Source organism: Tiliqua scincoides, chromosome 2, assembly GCF_035046505.1.
Source record: "Tiliqua scincoides isolate rTilSci1 chromosome 2, rTilSci1.hap2, whole genome shotgun sequence".
NCBI lineage: Eukaryota > Metazoa > Chordata > Lepidosauria > Squamata > Scincidae > Tiliqua > Tiliqua scincoides.
In genome coordinates this window covers 112,571,026-112,593,656 of record NC_089822.1, presented here as the reverse complement: position 1 = coordinate 112,593,656, position 22,631 = coordinate 112,571,026, and the positions used below count along the sequence as shown (strand labels likewise).

The following is a 22,631-nucleotide window of genomic DNA, read 5'->3' as shown; positions in this document are numbered from 1 at the left end:
TATACTCTGTACTTGACTTTTGTGTCCAGCTTTTGATGTACCTTTTGCCTAGAGTTGGGCAAAGGCTGATGGAGACTAGAGAATGAAGCTTCCCCTTTTATCTTGCTTACCTTGCGTTACTAGAGATTGAGGAAACATAGCTATTGGAGTATAGGACTTGTATTCACTATCCTTCAGCAGCACAAAATGTTAAAGGTGTTGGTTCACAGGGTTTGCTCCTGTGAACCTACCCGTTTAAGATCTGTGTTTCTGGCTCTGTTCTCTGGCCTGCCACTTACTTTGGCAGGTACCACGATCAGGGCCACTTAAGTGGTGACACCACAGTTGTAGAATTCCCTTCACCAGGGAATTTACATTAGGGAGTTACCTTGACTTACTTTAAATGGGCTTTAAAATTAGTCCTTTACTTCACCAGTCTTTTGTTTGACTCACTGACTGTTCTAGCTTGAAATGGAATTCTGTGCTTGTGTGTTGTGTGGGGGGTAATCTCTGGCCTTTTTTTTTTTTTTTTGGTAACATCACATTTCAGTATTTTATATTCATTTTTACTGCCGTATGAAAAGGTACTGTTTAAAAGGTGTAAAAATGTATTAAATAAATTGCATTTTGTGCTGCCTTTGTGTCGGACTTCATTCTTTGAAGACTGCTAACTACCATGTCCAGTCATGGAATTGTATCACCAGGGATTGCTGCTTTGAAACCAAATCTCCTCCATCAAAATTTCCTTCTATGTGGAAAGGTGAAGGCTTGTAGCTGAAGCTTGTAGTCTTCTCTCCAGTGTACTCTTCCCATGTGAACATGTGAACAGAAATCTTGCTATGGGACTTTTCAGTCAAATAGTTGTCCAGATTATTCTGAAGTCCTAGAATTGTGTGGAGGACTGTACTACATTCCTTTCCCAAAATGACTGAATCTACTCACACCCCCCCCCCCGTGCTTTTGACAGAAGGTTGCAGTTCTCTGTTGTCCTTACCATTGCCTTCTTTTACGGTATGTTCTGACAAACATACCAATCAAATAGAAAAATGTACAATTGCATAAAGCAAAGCATGCAGTAGGCCCCATACAACATCCTTCGCCCAACAAGCTGAAAATAGGCTTCCTTGTCACTTGATCTCCTTCTTTGTCTGTTGAAATGGAAGCAGGCAGTGTAGGGAAACTGTAGGCAAGGTACAAAAATGGACCAACTTGGCTAGTGTACAGTAGCCGAAAGCTGATTTCACTTAGTTGTGCTACTTGTAGTAACTCCCTGCTCAGCCAGACAAATGCTCTTACTGCCATGAGCAGAAACTGCAATTTTGCATGTAGTGCTCAGCCTACATTTAGAGAGTTTGCAGCAGCGTAAAGAATTGCAGCTTTGGCTTTAGGCAAACAATTGTATGACTCATTTGCTATATCGTAATAATACTTAGCATTTAGAGTGTTCAAAGATCACAAGACATACATTATCTTGAAATGGTTACAACAACCTCATAAGGTAGGTCAGTATTGTCCCCATGCTTCAGATAGAGAGAGTCTTCTGACGAGTGGGTAGAGGTGAGAGCTGAACCAATAACTTCTTGATTTATAGCTCATTCTCTTTGCTACACCCAACACAAGTGGGGAGCTGCCCTGGTCAGTGGGGAAAACGAGCTATTACAAACAGGGCTGCCAAATGTAGGTCCCGAGTGTAGGTTTAACAGGCATCAACCTCCAGATTACTTTACATTTTACGAAGAATATTTACTCCTCTGCAGAGCAGAGCAGCCTGTATTGGACGAAACACCACATCCGGTGACATCTGCACTGTTCCCCAGATTCCACTATGATGTGCATGTCTACTGCTGTTGCCTGGTTAAATCAGCTTCAGCCCATCACTAGTCTACTTTGAAATTCTCTCTCCCAGCCGTCTTCAAGCCAGATTATCCAAAGCTCCACAGCGTGTTCGTGCCACAGATGCCCAGGGACAGTTCTTGACATTTGCAGAGTTCAGGATGGGGGACATTTTTATGCCAAGCTTACACATACATAGGCAAAGTGTTCTCAAACATATAGAGAGCATACAGAACTACACTTGCGCAGGAAGCAGCTGTACCCATTTGCATGCATTTTGCACATAGTATGTCCATGGAAGCATAAAATGATGCATCTGTAGGCACCCACACTTTGCAGGTATTTGCACACAGCACATGTGTATACGCGCACTACACACCCATATGCAGAGACACTTTCAGCGTGCTCTCAGGCACACACTGGATCTCATTCAGCGCCGCCCCCTCACGCCTCCCCCTCCTCTCGCCATCCTTCCCCACACTCCCTCTCTGTCTCTCTTCCCCCTCCATTCCAGCTTCCTTTCTTCTTCTAAAGGGAAGGCTCACCACAGACCTCCCCCCTCTGCTTTTTGCTCCAGTGTGGGCTGAGAAGGTGCTTCAGCAACATACACAACCCCCAGGCTTGCCACCATGACCCCCTTGGGGGATGATGTCTGAGTCCCTGTGGACAGCGCTCTCCAATTTCTCTATGCCCGATTTCCTTGACAGCAGCATGTTTCGTCGCACAAAAAGGTATTGAAAAATGAAGGCTTTAGCTTCCATCCCTCCATCTTCTCTCCTCCTTCGTCCCTCTGGAGCCCTTCCCCATCTCCATTCTCTCCCCCCTTCCATTCCTCCATTTATCTTTCCTCCTTCATCCCTTCATTCCCTATCCCTCCTGTATTTCTTTTTTTCTTTTCTCCATTGCTCATCTTCATCCCTCCTGCATCTCCCTGTCCTTTTGGTCCCTGTTCCCCCACACCCCCACACCCTTGGCTGCCTTCTTCCCAGTGATGGGTATAAGGAACAAGAACTCATGCAATTTGTGCCAGTGGGGATGGCAGGGTGTGATCACCTCCCCCCATCATTGCCAGGCAGCTGAGGCTCTCTGGGGAAGTGGCTCCTGAGGGTGGGGTTGCAGTGGCTGGCAGCATTGTGGCGCAGTTGGGGGAGGGGGGAGAAATTCACAATCAGTAGGATGCCATGGCAACTGTCAGGGACATGAGTTGAACTGGCAACACTGTATATGGATAATGGGTTGCCCTCCCTGTTGGTCTGCGTGCCTGCCTGCCTGCCTATCCTCCCTAGTGTTCTGCTTTAGGATCTTGGGGTGCCCTTTCTTCTGGTCATGCAGTCACTCAATCTCTGACAAGCTTGTAGCTGCTGGGCAGACAGACTGACTGGCAGAAGGTGTGTGGGAGAGCAACCGGCTGGAAGGAGGTTGGGAGCATTGGATGCAGAGAAGTGAGCAAATGGAGCTGGATAGGAGGGGCTTGAACATTTCGGAAAATGATACAGAGCCAGGCACGGGGAGGGGGAGAGAATGCTGTCAGTCTGGACTCCAGGAACATGGGGAGATGGCTGCCTTTTTGCTGGAGGAAAGTACGACAGGAAGTGTGGACAGGAATAGGTGAAAGGATGTGCAATGTGGAAAAGGTTTCTTGGGTTCTGGCACTGTGTTCATCCTGGAGATTCCTGCCGCTGTGAATTTCCCAAGTGCTTATGTGCTTAACGCTCATTGCTGGAGAATGTGAAATACATTTTAGCCTTAGAGGTGACAGCATGAAAAATTTTCCCTTACCCATCCGTCAGAACGGACACCTTAATTGTATAGTAATGCCCACCCTATTGTTAAGTCTCTTTGCCAGTGCCCCCCATTTCCATAATGCCTGAATGCATTATTGTCTTCCTTGTATACCTTCCCAACTTGGCTGGGCTATAGGGCTGTGTTTTTATATCTGCCCTTTACAGAAAGATGGAAGGCAAAGTCCGCAATCCTGTGCACACTTTCCTGGGTGTAAGTCCCACTGAAATAATTGAGGCCTACTTCTGAGTAGATGTGCATAGGATTGGGCTATAAATGTCCAAAGTGTACCAGAGGTTGTGACAGAGCTGGCAATCAAGTTTAGTTCTCCTTGCTGTGAAGCTTGCCCAAAGGGTTTTTGTCCCCTAGTCTTGTTCAGTTTGATTTGGCTGGGTGAGCTGTGTGCCTCATAATGCTCTACCTTGCACAGTATAGTCTTCTGGGTCTTTCTATTTGAATATTGGTTGATGGAAGGATGACTTGGAGATTTAATAACTCAACAAATGGAGCGATGGACACACGGAGGTGTATATGTATGATGGAAAGCATGCGTGTGTGTGTTTAAACATAAATACAAAAGGCAGAGTCATTGTGTGCTGGCACGTGTAGTTGTATGATTGTGTAGGACGTTTGAACCAACAGCTTGATGGCTTGCTATAATTCATTGCAGAGGATTGCAATGGCTAGACAACCCTTTTGTGGATTTATAGCAGGATCTCAGTGAACACAGAACCACTGGCAGCCTTGGGGAATATTTTTCTAGCAGAGAAGGGAAACTGTTGAGCCACAAAGGATGGAGTCAGAGAGGCGGACTGTCTGCTCTATTGCTCCATCTATAGGAAAGAAATGTCCTCTGACTCCTGGGAATAACCTTACTGAAGCATTCCACGCAGGTTGACTGGAACTATTGTTTTGTGCATTTTTATCCCACCCTTCATCTAAAGGCCTCAGAGAAATGTATAGGAAAGTGATCCCATTTTATACTCACAACTGTCCTATGAGGTACATTAGATTGAGACAGTGTGTGACTGGCACAAGGTCACCGAGTGAGCTTCATGGCTGAGCAGGGATTTTGGTGTGTGTTGAGGCTTGAATTTTGCAAGGAAAGCATATTCACTGCTTTCCCAGTTCTTGAAATGGTTTGGGAAAAACTAGCTGGCTTCATCTGGGAGAAAAGGGAGGCAGCTAAAAGTGCAGCTTAAGGGCCTAACTAGATGCTGGTATGGGGCAACCATGTTTCTTGTCCATATTTGCTCTGCCCACTTATAAGATTGGGGGGGGGGAATTTCAGTATAAAAAGAAGTGTGGGGGTGAGACAAGCGGAACCCTCCCCCACTATACAGTAATTGTCCCATTCTCTTTTGCTCCAGATGCTTTTGTCCTAGTCTGCCTCTGATACTGAAAATCAGCCTGTTTTTGAAGAAGATGGAGAGGAATGGGTTAACATATAGTGATAATATATACTGATTTGTATTTTTTATATAAATGACAAACCCTTAATTTAATAGGAGGGGAAAGTGCCTGAAAAGATTACAAAGAGTTAGGCATAAGAGAGGGAAGTTTAAATTCCTTCACTTGTGCCCCCCTTTAATGTTTAATGCATCACCAGGTTTATTAAGAATATTTCACATACCACTTTTCGACAAAGAAGTCCTCAAGGCAGTGTCCATAGCAAACCCAGTAAGAAGATGGTTCTGTGTCCCAACCAGAGAGGCTAACCATCATGCACAATAGGATTAGATTTGTATGCATTCCCCACTCTACCTTCTCCCTCATTTTAGAGGCTGAGCAGTGCTTTAACCCAACACATAGCATCCAATACTCTGCTATATGCATCTTGCCACTTCTCATAGAATATCCGTATTGGAAGGAATCTTGAAGATCATCTATTCCAGCCCTCTGCTCAGTACAGGCAACTACAGCACCCCTGACAAATGGCCATCCAGCCTCTGCTTGAAAATGATGGACAGTGCACATCTGCACAAGGCAGGCTGTTCCAGTGCTGGGGATCCCTTACAGTTAGAAAACTCTTCTTCATGTCTCACCTAAATCTACTTCCCTGTAGTTTCCACCCATTGGTTTTAGTTCTGCCCTTAGGTGCCATTGACAGCAAAACCCTCCCCTTCTTCAGTGTGGCAATCCTTCAGAAATGTGAAGACAGCTATCATTCTCTCATTAGTCTTCTCTGGGCTTAAACATACTGAGCTCTTTTAACCATTCCTTATAAGACTTGTTTTCCAGAACCCTCACCATCCTGGTTGTTCTTCTCTGAGCTAGCTCCAACATCAATATCCTTCTTAAAATGTGTGGCCCAAAACTGGACAAAGTGAAGCTATTCCAAGTGAAGTCTAGTGCAGCATAGAAGTTAAATTAGTACTTCTCATGATCTCTGGGCAAAGAAGCATCTTTTAAAGTGGTGTCCTCTTATATTTAGCAAGACCATCTTATATTTAGCAAACCATCCCTCTTCATCCCAGCATGGTGTCTTTTCCAGTGGCAGTTGCTAGTATATTTTCTGTACCTCTTTTTAGACTGTGAGCCCTTTGGGGACAAGAAATTATTTATTGAGTTATTTTGGTATGTAAACTGCTTTGTGAACTATTTTTTGTTGAAGAGCAGTATACTGTACAGATATTCTTGATGATGAGGATGATGATCTCTGCTCATGGAGCCCAGTAACACATTAGCTTTTTCTGCAGCCTCATCAAATTGCTGGCACGTGACCCATGAAAACACGGGCAATGCAATCCTAACTTGCACTGGAACAAACAGGTTGACGGGCCTATGCTGTATCCAGTGCAAGTTTGGGGCTGGCTATGGCTCAGCCTGAGGCAAGAGGAAATAATTCCTCTTACCTCGTGTCGTGCTGTAGTGACCTCCATGGGTCTATTTCAATCTGCACCACCTGAAGAGGTGGCACAAATGTGAGCAGCCCAGAGCTGCCTCGGGTTGCCTGGGAATTGGGCTAGGATCCGGCGTAAGTGCCAGATCCTGATCCTGCCCCCACCTCTCGCCCACGGAACTGCCCACTGCCCACCCTCCCCTGCCCCAAAACGCCTCCTTCCTGCCCTCCCCACACCCCCCAGACCCCCGCGCCGGCCTGGAAAATCCAACACAAACTTACCAGGCCTGGGGCCTGTGTTGGTATGGGGTTGCCAGCGCACCCATCCTTGGACGGGCCTCCCTGACTTACAAGTCAACCCAAATGTGCCTTACACATTTGGAATAGTCCTGGGTCTGTGCAATGATTTGCGCCGGCTCAAGGGCATGTTTGGATTGCACTCTTATATCTTTTTCACACATGCTGCTACTATCCAAGTTCCCTTCATTCTTTAGTTGTGCCTCTGAGTTTGTTTGTTCCTGTGTGGAGACTTTCCATTTGCCTCCGTTGAAGTTCATGTTTCTGATATTGGCCTGCTGAAGCTGGTCACGATTGTTTTGAATCCTAATTTGGTCTTCCAGGGTATTTAACTGTCTACCTCAGCTCTATGTCATCTTCAGATTTGATGAGCACCCTGTCTACCCCATCATTCAAATTTTTTTTTTTAAATAGTTGATTATCACAAGGCCCAAAACAGACCCTGTGGCACTCTACCCTATATCTCCCTCCAGGTTGATGATTAGCCATTTAGCCAGTTGCTGGGAATGGTTTTTTCAACAAGCTTTTACTCCACCATTGAGTGGAGTACATCGAGTACATGGTACATCGAGTAGTACCATCGAGCCCACATTTTACCTGCAAGGATATCATGGAAGACTTGGTCAAATGCTGTACTGAAATCTAGGTCATTAAATGACCACAGCACTTCCATGAGCTACTGCTAGACTAGCCACTCTAAGAAAGAGGTGAAATTCATCTGGTGCAATTTGTTTTGACAACTTGGTGCTTGATCCTAGAGATCGGTCCACTATTTTCTAAGTGCTCACAGATATTCCACTTAATAATCTATTCCAGGATCTTTCTGGGAATTGATATTAGCCTCATTGTTCCCCTTAAGCTGTGTGGCCATGCAGCTTGAAGCTGGCAATGACATACAACATCATTGTCAAATGCGAGAAGACACTGTCAACACAGCAAGCAAAGGGGACTTTGCAGCAGCGTGGACCCCATACAAGGAATATTGGCCAGGTTGGCTGGTCCTGATCTTTCTCATAGAAATCATATGTGGTGGTGTTGGTGTTGGCATGCAAAATATTTTTCTCTGGTAACTCTTCTAGTGATTAATGGTAATACATCTTCAGTTATGAAATGTTCTTTCGTGTCCACTATATAGAGAAGTAAACTCAGGTTTCAGAAAACCAAATTCAAGTACCACCTCTGCTGTGAACTCCCAGTTGCCTTGGACAATTCAGCTACAAAATTTTTAAAGTACTAAATGAATGGTGAGCTTTAGTACTGGCATCCCATAGCTCATCATTTCCATTCCAGGTATGCAAGACCAAAGGACAAGGCATCTGTTTTGTTGCATGGGCCTTCCTCAGGGGCAGGGCTGTAAAATGCTGTGTAATAGTTATAAAAATGTCGTGTGTATACAGTATATACAAAAACCATTTGCACACACCTGTTGCAAATGCAGAAAATATACAGGAAGTGGTGTGCTGCTGCGGAATACAGCTTTCAGAAAAGATCTGCCTGTAAAGAAAAACAACCTCTTGAAAATTAATTTTATTTATTTGCTTACAATATTTCTATCTGTCTTTCCCCCGTTGATGTGAGCATCCAAGGCAGCTGAAACAAAACATATTTTTTTTTAACTTTTAGTGTTTCAAAGATATGCTTAAAAGTGTGTGTGGGTACTGCCTGGTGAATGTTAGAATGGTCAAAGTTGCCTGGAAAAGAAGTGAAGATCCAGAAAAATTCTTGCAGTGGGGAGAATGGTCACATCTCTACTGCTGGGGGAGAAAGTGAATGAATGAACTCTGTATTATTTTGCTATGGAATCTGTTTGGAAGTGAGTTCCTTTTCTCTGGAAATTCTCATCTGTGTTCAGTCCACCCAGTATTGTTTGTATGAATTGAACAGCATTGGACTGAGGTGGTCTCACGTAAATCAGCATTATCCAGTCCTCCATGCACCACAGCTGTGCTGTTAGAGTGTTCTGAATGAGAGAGGTAGTTCTGAAGTCTCATTGGTGTCTTTCTTAATGCCTCCAGTTCTTGTAAGTCAACTCTGGGCTGCTCTCTGAGTTTTGGGTGTGGCTCTTGGCAGAGCATCCCTTAGCTCTGTCTGTAGGTGGTGCTGGTTACCTTTTGGGCTCCAGTGTGTTGTTTCACTATTTTTCTACTCATCCCTGGGTTCAGGACTGAATATCTTTTTGCCGTCCTCTGCCCAACAAAACAGCACTGTGCTGTTATAGATGAGCATCTCATCACTCTTGCACAAGGGGTGTGAATAATGACAGCATTGCAGCAGAGCTGTCACTGGAGCTAACGCTATCAGAACCCCAGTTCACAGCCTCATATGAATGACAGGAATAATAATAAAGTACAGTGACCAGAAGAACCTAGTTTCCAAGTGGACAGGTCCAGTGTCAGTTATGTAGAAAGAGCGTTTATTCTAAATATATGGATATGCTGGGGGCAAAGTGCTTTTTTTCAAAAAATCAGAACTGGAAAAAAATAAGCAATTGACACCTTTGTGTGACATTTTTAGTGCCAGGTATACTAAAGTGTAATGTTATCAGTGTAATTAAATTATTTAATATGTTGCTGAAGGCAGACGGAGAGGGATGTTGGAAGAATTTCATTTTGCAGCTGGGCACAGATGCTCTCAACATGATGCTTTGACTTGTTCCACAGTTTGTGTCATCCTGTGCAACCTATTAATTTTTCATTAGTGTCATGTAGGAAGGGTAGAGTAGAATGTCCATTCTACAGTTGCATAAGAGGCAGTGATACCTTTGTCACCCTGACTGGGGAAGTAATTTGGATCCATTCATAATCCCTTTTGTGAAGGGGATATCTCTGCTACTGATATCATTTTGAGCAGGTTCAGTAGCCAAGCTTTCTATGATCCAGAAAGGGGATTTTGGTACGGTTATAGTTGCAGAAATATGCCCAAATATAGATTAAATGACCAGTGGACTGTGGAATTCTTTCATCTGAATGATATTGGGTCAAATAGTTAATGGAATATAGTGTACGGATAATGGGTCAAATAGTGTACGGAATATAGGTAAGAAACATGGAAGTGGAAAAATCTATTTTTCCACTGTTTTTTTCCCCCACAGATTTTTTTATCCACTAGGGCAGTATTTCTCAAACTGTGGGTCAGGACCCCCTAGGTGGGCCAATATTCATTTCAATATTTTATTTTTAATATATTAGACTTGATGCTACCAAGGTTTGTGACTACATTTGGAAAAATGTTACAGACCTGTACTTTTAACATGCTACTATGTATATTATTTTAACATTGATAGTAAATGGGACTCATTCTTGGGTAAGTGTGGGTAGGATTGCAGCCTAGGATTGTTAAGAATGTTCCTGCTTGATGATGTCACTTCTGGTCATGACATCATTTCCGGTGGGTCCTGACAGATTTTCATTCTAAAAAGTGGGTCCTGGTGCTAAATGTGTGAAAACCACTACATTAGGAAATCTGGAACGGAACCCCAGCAGATGATGAAGGACGACCTATATAATTGAAGAAGTGTTGAATAAAGGATGGTTTAGCTTTTATTAAAGAAGCTCAAGAATAAATATTGTGGTTAGAGAGTAAATGCTTTATCCTGTTCATGATTGAGAAAGACATTTGGGAATTAAAACTACCTGTGAAATGTTAATCAAACTGATGACTAAACTGTAGAGATCAAATGAAGGAGTATTTCAGTGGATGTTTAAAATGTCTTCTTGGAAATGCTGATTGAGCCATTCTATACTGTTAACAGAAGTGGAAGTCTAGATCAGGGGTGTCAAACTTGTTTCATATAGTGGGCCAAGTAGCATTTATGGCACTTACTGAAAGCTGGAAGTGACATCTTTAAGCAAATGATGGCCAGAAATAAGCACTTTGTTCTCACATAGAAACTCATTAGCTGCAAATAACAGAAGAGAAAATGTGTGAATCTTGTTCATATTTTCAAGATATGAGAGAGCCCAATTATAATGGGGGCTGGAGAAATTGTTTCGGAGGGGGAATCTGGCCCACGGGCCTTATGTTTAACACCCCAGCCTAGATTGTGCCACATCAAACTTCAGGAGGGACTTGTGTGTTTGAATGCCCCCCATCGTGATAAAAATAATGTAATACAGTGGAGAAAATTGTGTGCACAACCTTCATAGAAGAAGGAGCAGTTTTATATAAGAGGAACTTTCAAAAAGAGTGTGTGTGTGTGTGTGTGTGTGTGTGTGTGTGTGTGTGAGAGAGAGAGAGAGAGAGAGAGAGAGAGATTGACAGAGAGACAGAGAGAGAATGGATGGAAGTAGTAAAAAAACGCAGTTTTCCTACGTAGTCTGATGCAGCCTTCCCTGTAGGCTGCATGACTGCACAGCTGGAATTGAAGCCCTGCACACGAGTACAACTCCATGGCCACACTTTCTCTCTTAGAACTCCACAGTTTGGTGATGGCATTATCAGTGAGTGCCGACAGCCACACCCGCATAGTAGGGCTCTACACAGTTAAACAAACAAACATTGATCTGGTGGTTCAGGGCCTATTCTGACATTAAGATACACATTAAGATAAAGTGGATCTACTACAGTGCAGCTTCTTTCCATACCATGAAGATAATGTTAAAATTCATGGGTCGTATGGAAGGACTCCTTGCAGTAGCTTCTTCCCATGCTAACACAAACTCACCATGAAACCCAACCAGCAGTGGTATGGGAAGAAACCACAGTGCATTTCTGGAAATTCTGGTCTTCTTTTTGCGGAATGGAAAGGAGTTGCGTTCCAGTGACTCCCACGCTGGTAACGTCCTATCAGAAGGGGCCCTGCAGTCCAGAATCCTGCCACATCACCCTACTACTTGACCCTACCTGGGTTGTTGAAGAGTGAATAAATATAACTAGCTATGATCTATCTAGGACGAGAGGAGAAGGTTTCTTCCACAGGAAATATCCAAAATGGTGAAAGGTAGAGAAAGCCTGCCCTCTTAAGTCATCTGAGGGGGCTTTTCACAGAGTGCCACCTTTGTCCCAAGTTAGAGGGGTGGTGGTGCGAGGGTGAACCTTCGCTGTGGTGGTATCACAGTTATGGAATTCCCTACCAGAGAATCAAGAATTGTCCTCTTCCTCATAGTTGTTCAGCAAGGGCTCTAAATGTTTGTGTTTTGTTTGGTGTTTGGGTAAGGGGCTGGTATCTGCATTATTTTTTGTTTTGCTGCTTTTCTGTTCTAAATTGTCATTCCCATGGTTTTACTGTTTTTAAATTTCTTTTTTGTTTTGTATGTTGTACATTTTATTCTTGGATCTCTCTAAGCTGTTTTGGGCTTTTGCTCCGGCATGGGAAAGGCGAAAATAAAGTATGTTAAGTGTTGAGATAACATGTCTAAATTCTAGCAGGGCTAGCCCCACTGCACCTGCAAAGCAAGGAGTTCTGGGAATCCCATTGCTGTATCACATGCATGCTTTGAGAGCCAACAACTTCTTGCCAGGCCTCCAGTACAAGGGATCTTGCATTACACCACTTGGATTGTGTAGTACACTTACATGGGCTAATACAATGTCTTGTTGGACTTACCCTACCTTCTAATGGCTATTAGAGCTACCAGAAGAGAGCGTATTAATTATAGGTTGCATTGATCTAGTGTCTGCTTGCACAGCTCTCTCTCTCTCTCTTTCTCTCTCTCTCTCTCATGTGCATACAAGGGTTTTAGGAATTATTCCTGCACCTGTGGTTTACTCTGGGGTGAGGAAGGGGCCATACCAGTTTTCAGATCTGTCCAAGCTACGTTCCCAGGCAAGCATGCCAGTTGTGAGGAAAAATGTTATTTATCAGCACTCTGAATACTAACCTGAGTTGCTGGTTAATTGTAAATTTTGCACTAACTAATGCAACATACATCTCCTGTTGTGCTTATACTATTTTCTTGGGCGTTCAGTAGCAGGAGCCCAGGACATCATTGTTCCGTGAGTCGTAGATCTTGCTCATACCTGTCTAATACCATTTGGAATGCAACACCTTTACAGTTTTTTTTAAATGTTTAGTTTCTTCCCTCCCCCTCCCCTTTTCAGGGTTGTATGCATACCCTCCCTTCTGCTCATTTTTCAATTAAAAAATAAATAAATCTTAATTTGCCCTGCCCAGTCTCACAATTTGGGTTTGTGCTGTTCAGAAGATTTCTTAGGAACCTTCTACAAAGCTATTCTGTCATCTTATTCTTCTCCAAACCATCATTCTGTTCTCCCTAAATAATGATGAAATGACTGTACTAATGTAGCTTTCCTCCTTATACAAAGCCATTTGTCTGGAAAAAAAATTGTACTAAAACTAGACATGGTTACCCCCCCCCCCCCACAGGAAGTGAAGGTGATATGATGGAGTCAGAGTTTCTTTTGGTGTATACATTCATTTATTTTGTGCCACTGTTGTTGGGCAGATTAAAAGGCTACAAAATCATGTGAACAGAAACAGTTGTGGCTATGCACACAAAGAGAGAGCTCAAAATATATGGGAGTGGAGGCAGAAAATCCAAATGGCTCTCCGCTTCTCAGTGATAGTAAAAAAAATAATAAAGTGATTAATTGACAACGTGCTGCTTGTTAATGGCAATGCAAAATCTGGTGTCTGAGGAGGCTGCCTCTCTTTGCTTATACAGGTGGGAGCTCGGTATCCACTGATTTGGTATCCATTGATTTGACTCAGCACTGATACCACCTTTAAATGCCTTGTAACAAGGAAAAAAGCAACCAAATCCCATTTCCTACCTTCGCGCTGTTAAATAATTATAATTTCATTCCATTGGATTCCATTATTCACCCCATCTAGTGGCTGAATGTGGTATGGTGTCTATACCAACACATTCTGGGGTGACAGCAGAGGGGCAAGAAACCTGGAAGTGGGTCTTTAAAGCTATTTTAACACCGATTTGGTATCCACTGGTTTTTTTTAAAATTCACTAGGGCAGTGTTTCTTAAACTGTGGGTCAGGACCCACTAGGTGGGTTGTGAACCAATTTTCAGGTGGGTCCCCATTCCTTTCAATATTTTATTTTTCATATATTAGACTTGATGCTACCATGGTATATGACTGCATTTTGGGAAATGTTACAGGCCTGTACTTTTAACAAGCTGCTATGTATTTTCTTTTAACAATGATAGTAAATGGAACTTGCTCCTGAGTAAGTGTGGGTTGGATTGCAGCCTAGGATTGTTAAAAATGTTTTTGCTTGATGTTGTCACTTCTGGTCATGACGTCACTTCTGGTGAGTCCTGACAGATTCTTATTCTAAAAAGTGGGTCCTGGTGCTAAATGTCTGAGAACCACTGCACTAGGGGTTCAGGAACAGAACCCCAGTGGATAACGAGGCATGACCTGTATGACCTGTATGTGCCATGGGTAAATTATACCTCTATCATATTGCTAATATTATAATGCTGTTGTACAAATGGATGGTAAAGCCACACCTGGAGTATTTGTGTCCAGTTCTGGTCACCACATCTCAAAAAGGACATAGTGGAAATGGAAAAGGTGCAGAAGAGAGCAACCAAAATGATTACTGGGCTGGGGCACCTCCCTTATGAGGAAAGGCTACAGCTTTTGGGGCTCTTTAGTCTAAATAACAATCACCTGAGGGGGGACATGATCCAGACTTAGCAATTTAGCATAGTCATTGTCCTTTAGGAGGTGATAAGGGCCCCATTAGGCAAATCCAAGCACCCCATTCAGGAGCCTGCAGAGTAGATTAGGCCCATCAGCAGCCTTTTGTCTTCCTGATCTTTTGTAATCTCACCTGGGAAGACCAGCCCCCATTCAGTCAACAAGGAGGGAGGGAGGAGGGGCCAGCTAGGGTTATAAAGCTAGTGTCTGCCACCTCGTGAGCCTCTCTGCAGAAGCGCATGGCCTCTGGGACACCAAGTGCCTCGGGAACAAAGTGCCAGGTAAGGCACTGAGAGTTTAGCCTCGGTGCGAGTTCAGCAGCAGGGTGAGGAAGCCAGGGCCCCAGACTGTCCTTCTCTTCCCTTAAGAAGAGGGCAGCAAACCAATGAAGGGTTTTTAAGTACCCTTAACATACAAACAAAAAGACTATGCAGTCAGACAGCCAGCAGCAGAGTGGGGGCTATCCAGTGTTTTGCATCAAGTGCAACATGTATGACTATATGCCTCTGGTGCATAAGTCATGGGTGTGTCCTCGGTGTAAGGAGCTCCAGGGACTCAGGGAACGCGTCTGCTCCCTTGAAGCCTTGGTGGCTGACCTGGAGAAGCAGAGGCAGGCAGAGAAGGACCATGGGGAGACTTCAGGGAATGATCAGGCTTCGTCCCAACCTCAGGCGTGCAGCTCCTCAGCAGCCTGGGTGGGAAGTCTCGGGGCTGGAGGATGTCATCCTGGAGAGGAGGGAAACAGTCCCCTAGGGGGGACCCCTTCTCCAGGGGACGGACCCGTATCCAAACACACTCAGGATACTCCTCGGTGGGAGGGGTATCGGAGGCTTCCTGTAGTGGGGGATTATTAGATTATTAGAAACATAGAGAGGGGGGTTTGTGATGGATGTGAGGACTGCATGGCGACTTGCCTGCCCGGTGCGAAGGTTGCGGACATCACTTCTTGTCTAGACGGGCTGGCAGATAGTGCTGGGGAGGAGGTGGCGGTTGTGGTGCATGTCGGCATCAACGACGTGGGCAAGTGTGGCCGGGAGGTCCTGGTGGCCAAATTTTAGGCTATTAGGTAGGAAGCTGAAAGCTAGGACCTCAAAGGTAGCGTTCTCGGAAGTGTTACCTGTTCCACGCGCAGGGCCAGCTAGGCAGGTGGAGGTCAGGGATCTCAATGCGTGAATGAGACGGTGGTGTAGGGAGGAGGGGTTTAGTTTCGTTAGGCACTGGGGAATGTTTTGGGACAAGCGGGGCCTGTACAAGAGGGATGGGCTTCACTTGAACCAGAATGGAACCAGACTGCTGGCGCATAACATTAAAAAGGTGGCAGAGCAGCTTTTAAACTGATCCCTGGGGGAAAGCCGACAGGAGCCAAGGGGCATCCGGTTTGGAACTCCCTATGGAATGAGGATGGGGAGGTTAGAGAACAACAAGGTAAAGGCAGAGTAGGAGAAGAAATTGGGAATGTTAGCATGATGGGATGTGATAGATGGTTTGGCACAGTGAGAACATAAGTTCTTATGTTCTTATGAGACATGCAAAATTGTGCAGGGGATGGATAGAGTGGATAGAGAGACTTTTCTTTTCCTTCTCACATAACACTAAAACCAGGGGACATCCACCAAAATTGAGTGTTGGGAGAGTTAGGACACACAAAAAAAAATATTTCTTAAACTGTAATTAGTCTGTGGAACTCCTTGCCACAGGAGGTAGTGATGACCTTTAAGAGGGAATTGGACAAATTTCTGGAAGAAAATTTCATCATGGGTTACAAGTCATGGTAGGTATTTGCAAGCTCCTGGTTTTAGAGGTAGGCTACCCCAGATTGCCAGATGCAGGGGAGGGCACCAGGGCGCAGGTTGTGTCTTGTTGTCTTGTGTGCTCTCTGAAGCATTTGGTGGACCATTGTGAGATACAGGAAGCTGGTCTAGATGGGCCTTTGGCCTGATCCAGTGAGGCTCTTCTTATGTTTTTATCTTTCTACTGGACCTAGAAAGAAATGTTTGACTAGGATGTCACAAACTGAGACCCTAATGGCAGCTACCCTCTTGCCCATGCCCAGCACAAAGTTCTGATTCTTAGCGAGTTGAAGGGGACCTCTGTGGGGGGGTGGGGACGACGGACTCCTCTCTTGTTTGCACTCAGGCTTGGAGAATGTTGCAAGAAATGGGAAGAATCTCATCTTTGCCATATTCCAGCACAAATGAGAACACACCCTGCCTGCCTCTTCAGCAAGCCCTCTGCACATCCCCAAGGCTTCCAGGAGAGATTGGTGGGAAATGCAGAGTGATTGTGGCTGTTTCAAATCCCAGTTGCTTTGGAAGAGGGACCCTGTTGCCTAATGTGAGAAGGTAGCATTATAAGAACATAAGAACAGCCCCACTGGATCAGGCCATAGGCCCATCTAGTCCAGCTTCCTGTATCTCACAGCGGCCCACCAAATGCCCCAGGGAGCACACCAGATAACAAGAGACCTCATCCTGGTGCCCTCCCTTGCATCTGGCATTCTGACATAGCCCATTTCTAAAATCAGGAGGTTGCGCATACACATCATGGCTTGTACCCTGTAATGGATTTTTCCTCCAGAAACTTGTCCAATTATCTAGCTAAAATCTGTGGACTGCTAAGGACTTGGATCTTACAAAAGTATCTTCTTACCTAAGGGAACAGGGATTCTCTTCCCAAAGCTGCCTGGGACCTGAAGCAGCCACTAGTCTTACAATAAGGATTGTAGCAGAATGGGTCTAATTTAGAATAACATCTGCTCAGCTGTATGTGAATGAAGTAGCTTTGGCTTAGATTGTAGGTGAGCCTGGAGGGCAGGAATTGGGTGGGACTGTTTGAAACCCAAGCCTGAGAGAGTACTGCAGGTTGCAAGTTGATAAATGGTGCTCAGTGGCAGAACTGTGCAAAGTGAGGTCATAGTTGCTAGGCATGGAGCTCTCATCTCAGAGCTGTGAATACTCACACTTAAAAAAAAATCTGTGCAAATTCTGCACTGATGTTACATTCTGTCACTGTTTAATAACATATGGAAATTAAGCGAATGTGCATATATTTGCTTGCTTTGCAAAAGTCTACTTTTGTTAAATCACAAGGAAGGGCAAGAACTCTAAAACTTCAGTCACTTACCAATGGAAATTTTATTGAGCTAGCCTTCTGGTGGCTTTGAATCACCAGGCACTGATTGCACCATTTGATATCTGCCTACGCAGCCATGAGGGCTAGAAACTTGCTTTTTAAAATAGTTGTGTATTTTTTCTTTTTTGGTTTCACATTATGAAAATGTCTTCTTTCATTTGTTACAGGGATGCTTCTGAGTTTCATAGTTGTGTGCTCCAAATAAATTTGTGTGGACTTCGCCCTAGCCTTGGAGGGGAAAATGCTTTTACACTATGCCTGCTCACTTACCATAGTTTAGCAGAGTTCCATTTTCTTCCTCTTCTACTGCACATGTCTCTTTGAACATTCTCTCTTACCATCTCAGATCCTGGCAAACGTAGTTTTGTGAAAAATTAGGGAGAATTAAGTATGATTGGAAAGGAAACAACCCTGAAAAGTGTGTAGAACAATATTTTTGAAGGTTCCTGACACATTTTGAGTGTGTTTAGATGCTCAAAAAGCAGATTTGTCTTTGTATTAAATATGTTTGCATGAAGGAGGAAGAACTCAGTTTCCAGACACATCAGAATCCTTTCATAAATGTTGACTCATACCATTCTGGATTTTGTTGTTGTGTTTTGTCTCTTGCTGTCAACGATTTACATTACTTCTAGATTTAAAGACAGCTGCATAATTTATTTATGATTTTTCTGAATGTGGAAATTAATGCAGAATTGCAGGCATCCATCAGACATGACAAGTGATCAGTCGTCACCCCCCCACCCCCAAATTATACTGGCTCATGATTTGCATGCAAGAAGGTTTCAGGTACAGTAAAAAAGAAGCAGAACTGGGAATGATCTCTACCTGCTGCCTTGGAAAGCTACTGCCAGACAGAGCGGGCATAAGTAGATGGACCAGTGGCTGGACTCTACATACAGCAACTGCATATGCTTTGCACCATTTTCTTCTTAATTATTGGAGATGTATACAGGGTGAGCCATAATGGTCTCCCGGTTTTTAGTGTACCACTATATCATAATGGAAAGGGCTAGGGTAACATAGTTAATGGTGATGGAAAGAGAAATGTTCAAAGTTTTTTTATATACAGACCTTACAAATGCTGGATGTGTCTGCCCTTCGTAACACAGCAAATGTCTATCCGGTAATCCAGTTTGACCCGTACTCATAACAGTGTTGCTTGGTCCACCTGAGTAATACCTTTTTTCATTTCCATTAAATCTTGGGGCAGGGGCAGCACAAACACCTTGTTCTTAACGTAGCCCCAGAGGATATTGAGCGTGAATGTGCCCTTGAAACTACTATAATGGACTTGGTTTTTGCATACTCCGAAACACAGTAAGCTCTCTATCTACCTGATGCCATCTTGACTAACAGGAATTCCCCCTGCCAGCAAAAGATGCACCAATTCCCTGGTGTGCACGCATACAAAACTTGGAGACTTTCTCTTTCTATCACCATGCACTGTGTTTCTGTATCCCTTACTGTAACAGTATTGCGGCTCTCCAAAATCCCGGAGACCATTATGACTCACCCTGTATAATCCAAGACTACTAAATCATATAGCTTTAATTTCAGAATATTTGTAGTTCCACATGTGATATACCACTTATAATTCTCAAAGGCATTTGTTACAGAATCCGGCCAACTTTGTGGTGTCCTGCCCCTACTCCTCCTCAACCTTGTTCCCTGTTTAGACATTAACTGAATTGGTTCCTGCCACTCCATTAACACCTACAATTTACACCCGCTTGATTAGGGTGGATCATTGATTTGGATGCCACCACTGGAGTTGGCATTCTTAAATCTTAAACAGTTTAGATATCCTGTGGAAATAGATATTAGGTTTAGGGAGAAACAACATTTTGTTGTAGATCCCAAATGATTTGGGTTTTTTTTTTTAAACTCTCCAGCCCTCGCATTCATTATTTGACCAAGTGCATGTAGAGTCTAGTAGTCACTACATATATGAAAAGTTGGACAAATGAAACTGCCTTATATTGAGCTGGGTCATTGGTCCGTCTTGCTTATTATTGTCTATGCTGACTGACAGTGGCTCTTGAGGATTTCAGACAAAGATCTTTCCATTTCTACCTGGAGATTCCAGGGATTGAACATGGGACATTCTGTACTGTTCCACTGAGTGACCACAAGCATTGCACCTCCCCCCAATACAAGAATAGGAAGGAGCAGGAGGAGGTCTCCCCAAAACCTGGTGTTTAGACAGTGGAAGGTTGAGATGTCCATCTGCCCCCCATTACCACAGCATCGCTTGAGAGGAGGTGTCTTAAAGGCACTTCTTCCTTAACTGGAGCAGCAATAAGGAAGTGAGATGCTATAGGGGAAGGAACAGATGAATTGTTGTCAGTTGTCAGTGTGGGAGGTCTGCTCAAGAGCCAGCTAGTAAAAAATACACACAGCAGCAGCAGCAGCAACAACATCTCAGCCTGAACAGAAAACTTTTACATCCCTTTCTGGTATAGAGAGCCCACGGCCATCTTGGGGTGTGTGAATGGAGTCATCTGATTTTTGAGATTCTTCTACTTCCTAGGCCAGGGGCCAGCAACCTGCGGATCTAGAGCCGCATGAGGTTCTTTCAGCTGTCTGCTGCGGCTCCTCCCGGTGAAAATGGCAAAGAGTGTGACAGGAGGCACCTGTGTTAGGAGTGCAGGCTGCTTCCCTCCGCCCCCTGAGCTCACTGCCCTCCTCTCCCTTCACCCCCACCTGCCCCGCATTGGTTTCCCTTTTCAATTTTGCCCGCTCTGCAGGCTTAAGGTCCCTGTTTTTCCCTTCCCCAACTCTCCAGCAGGCTCAGCCAATCAGCATCCAGCAGGCTCCTGGCTTTTTCTGTTGGAATGGCTCAGGGCCCTTCACTGGCTGACCACCAGCCAATCCTGAGCCACCTTCCTCCTCAGCCATTGCAAGCCCTTGCAGCCCGCCTTTCCCTGAGCAGGTCCCCACTCAGTGCAAGGAGAGGCTTTTCCTCCACAACTGAGGAGACATCCTGTGTGTCTACTCAGTAGTAAGCCCCATTACAGTGGATGAAGCTTGCTCCCAGGAAAGGGTGCCTGGGATTGCAGCCGTGGAGCCTGCTCCTATGCGTCTACTCAGTTGTAAGCCCCATTACAGGGGATGAAGCTTACTCCCAGGAAAGGGTGCCTGGGATGGCAGCCTTGGCACCTGCTCCTATGTGTGTCTACTCAGTTGTAAGCCCCATTACAGAGGATGAAGCTTACTCCCAGGAAAGGGTGCCTGGGATGGCAGCCTTGAAGCCTGCTCAAGGCCAAGCTCAATGACGGGTGAGTGGGAGCCTGCGCAGGTCTGTTCGAGAGTAAGCCCTGATGTAGTCCCTGGGCTACTCCCAGGAAGGTGTGGAGTGCTGTATCCTCAGCCTCCTCCTGTGCAGGTCTACTCACAAGTAAGCCCCGCTGTAGTCAGTGGGGCTTCCTCCCAGGAAGGTGTGGAGGGCTGCAGCCTCAGCCCCCTCCTATGCAGGTCTACTCACAAGTAGTCAGTGAGGCTTCCTCCCAGGATAGTGTGGAGAGGGTTGCAGCCTGAGGGAGGGAGGCAGGGTGGGCAGGCAGGGCAGAAGCTGGCCTGTGGTTCCCCCCACCTTCCCCCCCAGCTCTGGCTTCTTCTCTTCCCCACCTCTGGAGTCTGTGTCCTTTTTTCCTTCCAGCAGGGTGCCTCTGGAAGGTGGGGGGAGTTCTTTAGCATCCATGTAAGATAAGCAGATGTCAGAACTGCCATATGTATTGGAATCCTGGAAGATCTGGTGAGGAGGTAGATGTGGTGTCAGCAGTGGCCTCTTTAAGGGTAAGGCCTGGGCATCCAGCAGAGTGTGCTGCACAGCTGCAGCCACTTGAAGGCAATAGGGCCCTCAAGGATATAAGGAGCACCTGAGGAAGGGGGTGTGGGTTGTAGAAGGAGTGTAGGTTGGAGGGAGGAGAGGAGGCTGGCTGGGCTTATTGACTTTGACTTGGATACTCTGACTGACTTACTTTGGAATCTGATCTTGGACTGTGACTTGGCTTATTGACTTTGGACTCTGCCCTGGATGCTCTCTGACTGACTTTGTGACTAATGGACTGCTGGGGACACTGGAGTTTGGTGTGTGGCTGCTGTGCCCAAGACCTGCTGAGGACCCAGGGTCTGCTGTAGTGGTGGGAGGCTGCTTGCAGGAGAGAGGACCTCTGCAGGTTGAACAGACGAGCTACCCTGGAGGTGGGGTCCAGCAGGACTGCAGGGCAGAACCAGGGTCATTTGTTGGGGAAAAGAAGGGGAGCTAATTTGCTTAAAGTGGGCCTAATTCTCCAGGCAGAGAATGGCCTTGGAATCAGGCAAAGCACCATAGAGGACCAGGCATCTGAAAACACAGGACAAGAATGTATGACAAACTAACTAAAAGCTACAAGAGGGGGCTACATTATAAAAATGGGACCTATAAGAGCATAAAGGTGAAAAAAACTATATATGCAGTATTATCTTCATTTTAGATGTCAAAAGGGTTTTGTGGCTCCTGAGATTTTTTTTCCTCTGGAAAATGGGTCCAAATGGCTCTTTGAGTGTTTAAGGTTGCCGACCCCTGTCCTAGGCAGATGTACCAATCGGTCACTCAGGTGGCTTACCATATAGGACGGTTATGCACTAATGGGTTCATCATTCTAGGTCAGGGCTGTCAAACTTGTCAGTAAATGGCTCCCTGACCCCAATGAGCTCACACACTCAAAAAACAAAGTAAACAAAAAACCCAGAAAATACACCAGCAACAGCCACTGGAAAAGATGCTGTGCTGAAGAGGGACAGTGTGCTGCAGAGGAGGGGACCAGGACGCAGGTTGTGTCTGTTGTCTTGTGTGCTCCCTGGGGTATTTGGTGGGCCACTGTGAGATACAGGAAGCTGGACTAGATTGGCCTTGGTGTGATCCAGCGGGGCTCTTCTTATGTTCTTGTGACAGTAGCTCTCCCCTTCCTAAATATAAGAGAACACCACTTTAAAAGGTGCCTCTTTGCCCAGTTAGCAGGGGTATAGTGGACTGAATAGCATTTCTGGTTCCTGCTGGAAGTGACATTCTTAAGCAGGAAGTGCTGTCATTAAGCAGATGGCCTGAAATGAGTACTTTGTTCTCATCTATTCATTAGCTGCAAATGACAGAAGAGA

At 45.0% G+C, this 22,631-nt stretch overlaps 1 protein-coding gene across 1 annotated transcript in view; it reads left to right on the top strand.

Annotated features, from left to right (window-relative positions):
* The first annotated feature begins 2,457 nt into the window (after positions 1–2,457).
* MAST1 (microtubule associated serine/threonine kinase 1) overlaps positions 2,458–22,631 on the top strand; it is a 74,638-nt gene continuing 54,464 nt past the window's right edge. Inside the window, exon 1 of the mRNA XM_066618318.1 lies at positions 2,458–2,543. Within this exon, the coding sequence (XP_066474415.1) occupies positions 2,458–2,543 (86 nt within the window). The remainder of the gene's footprint in view (positions 2,544–22,631) is intronic.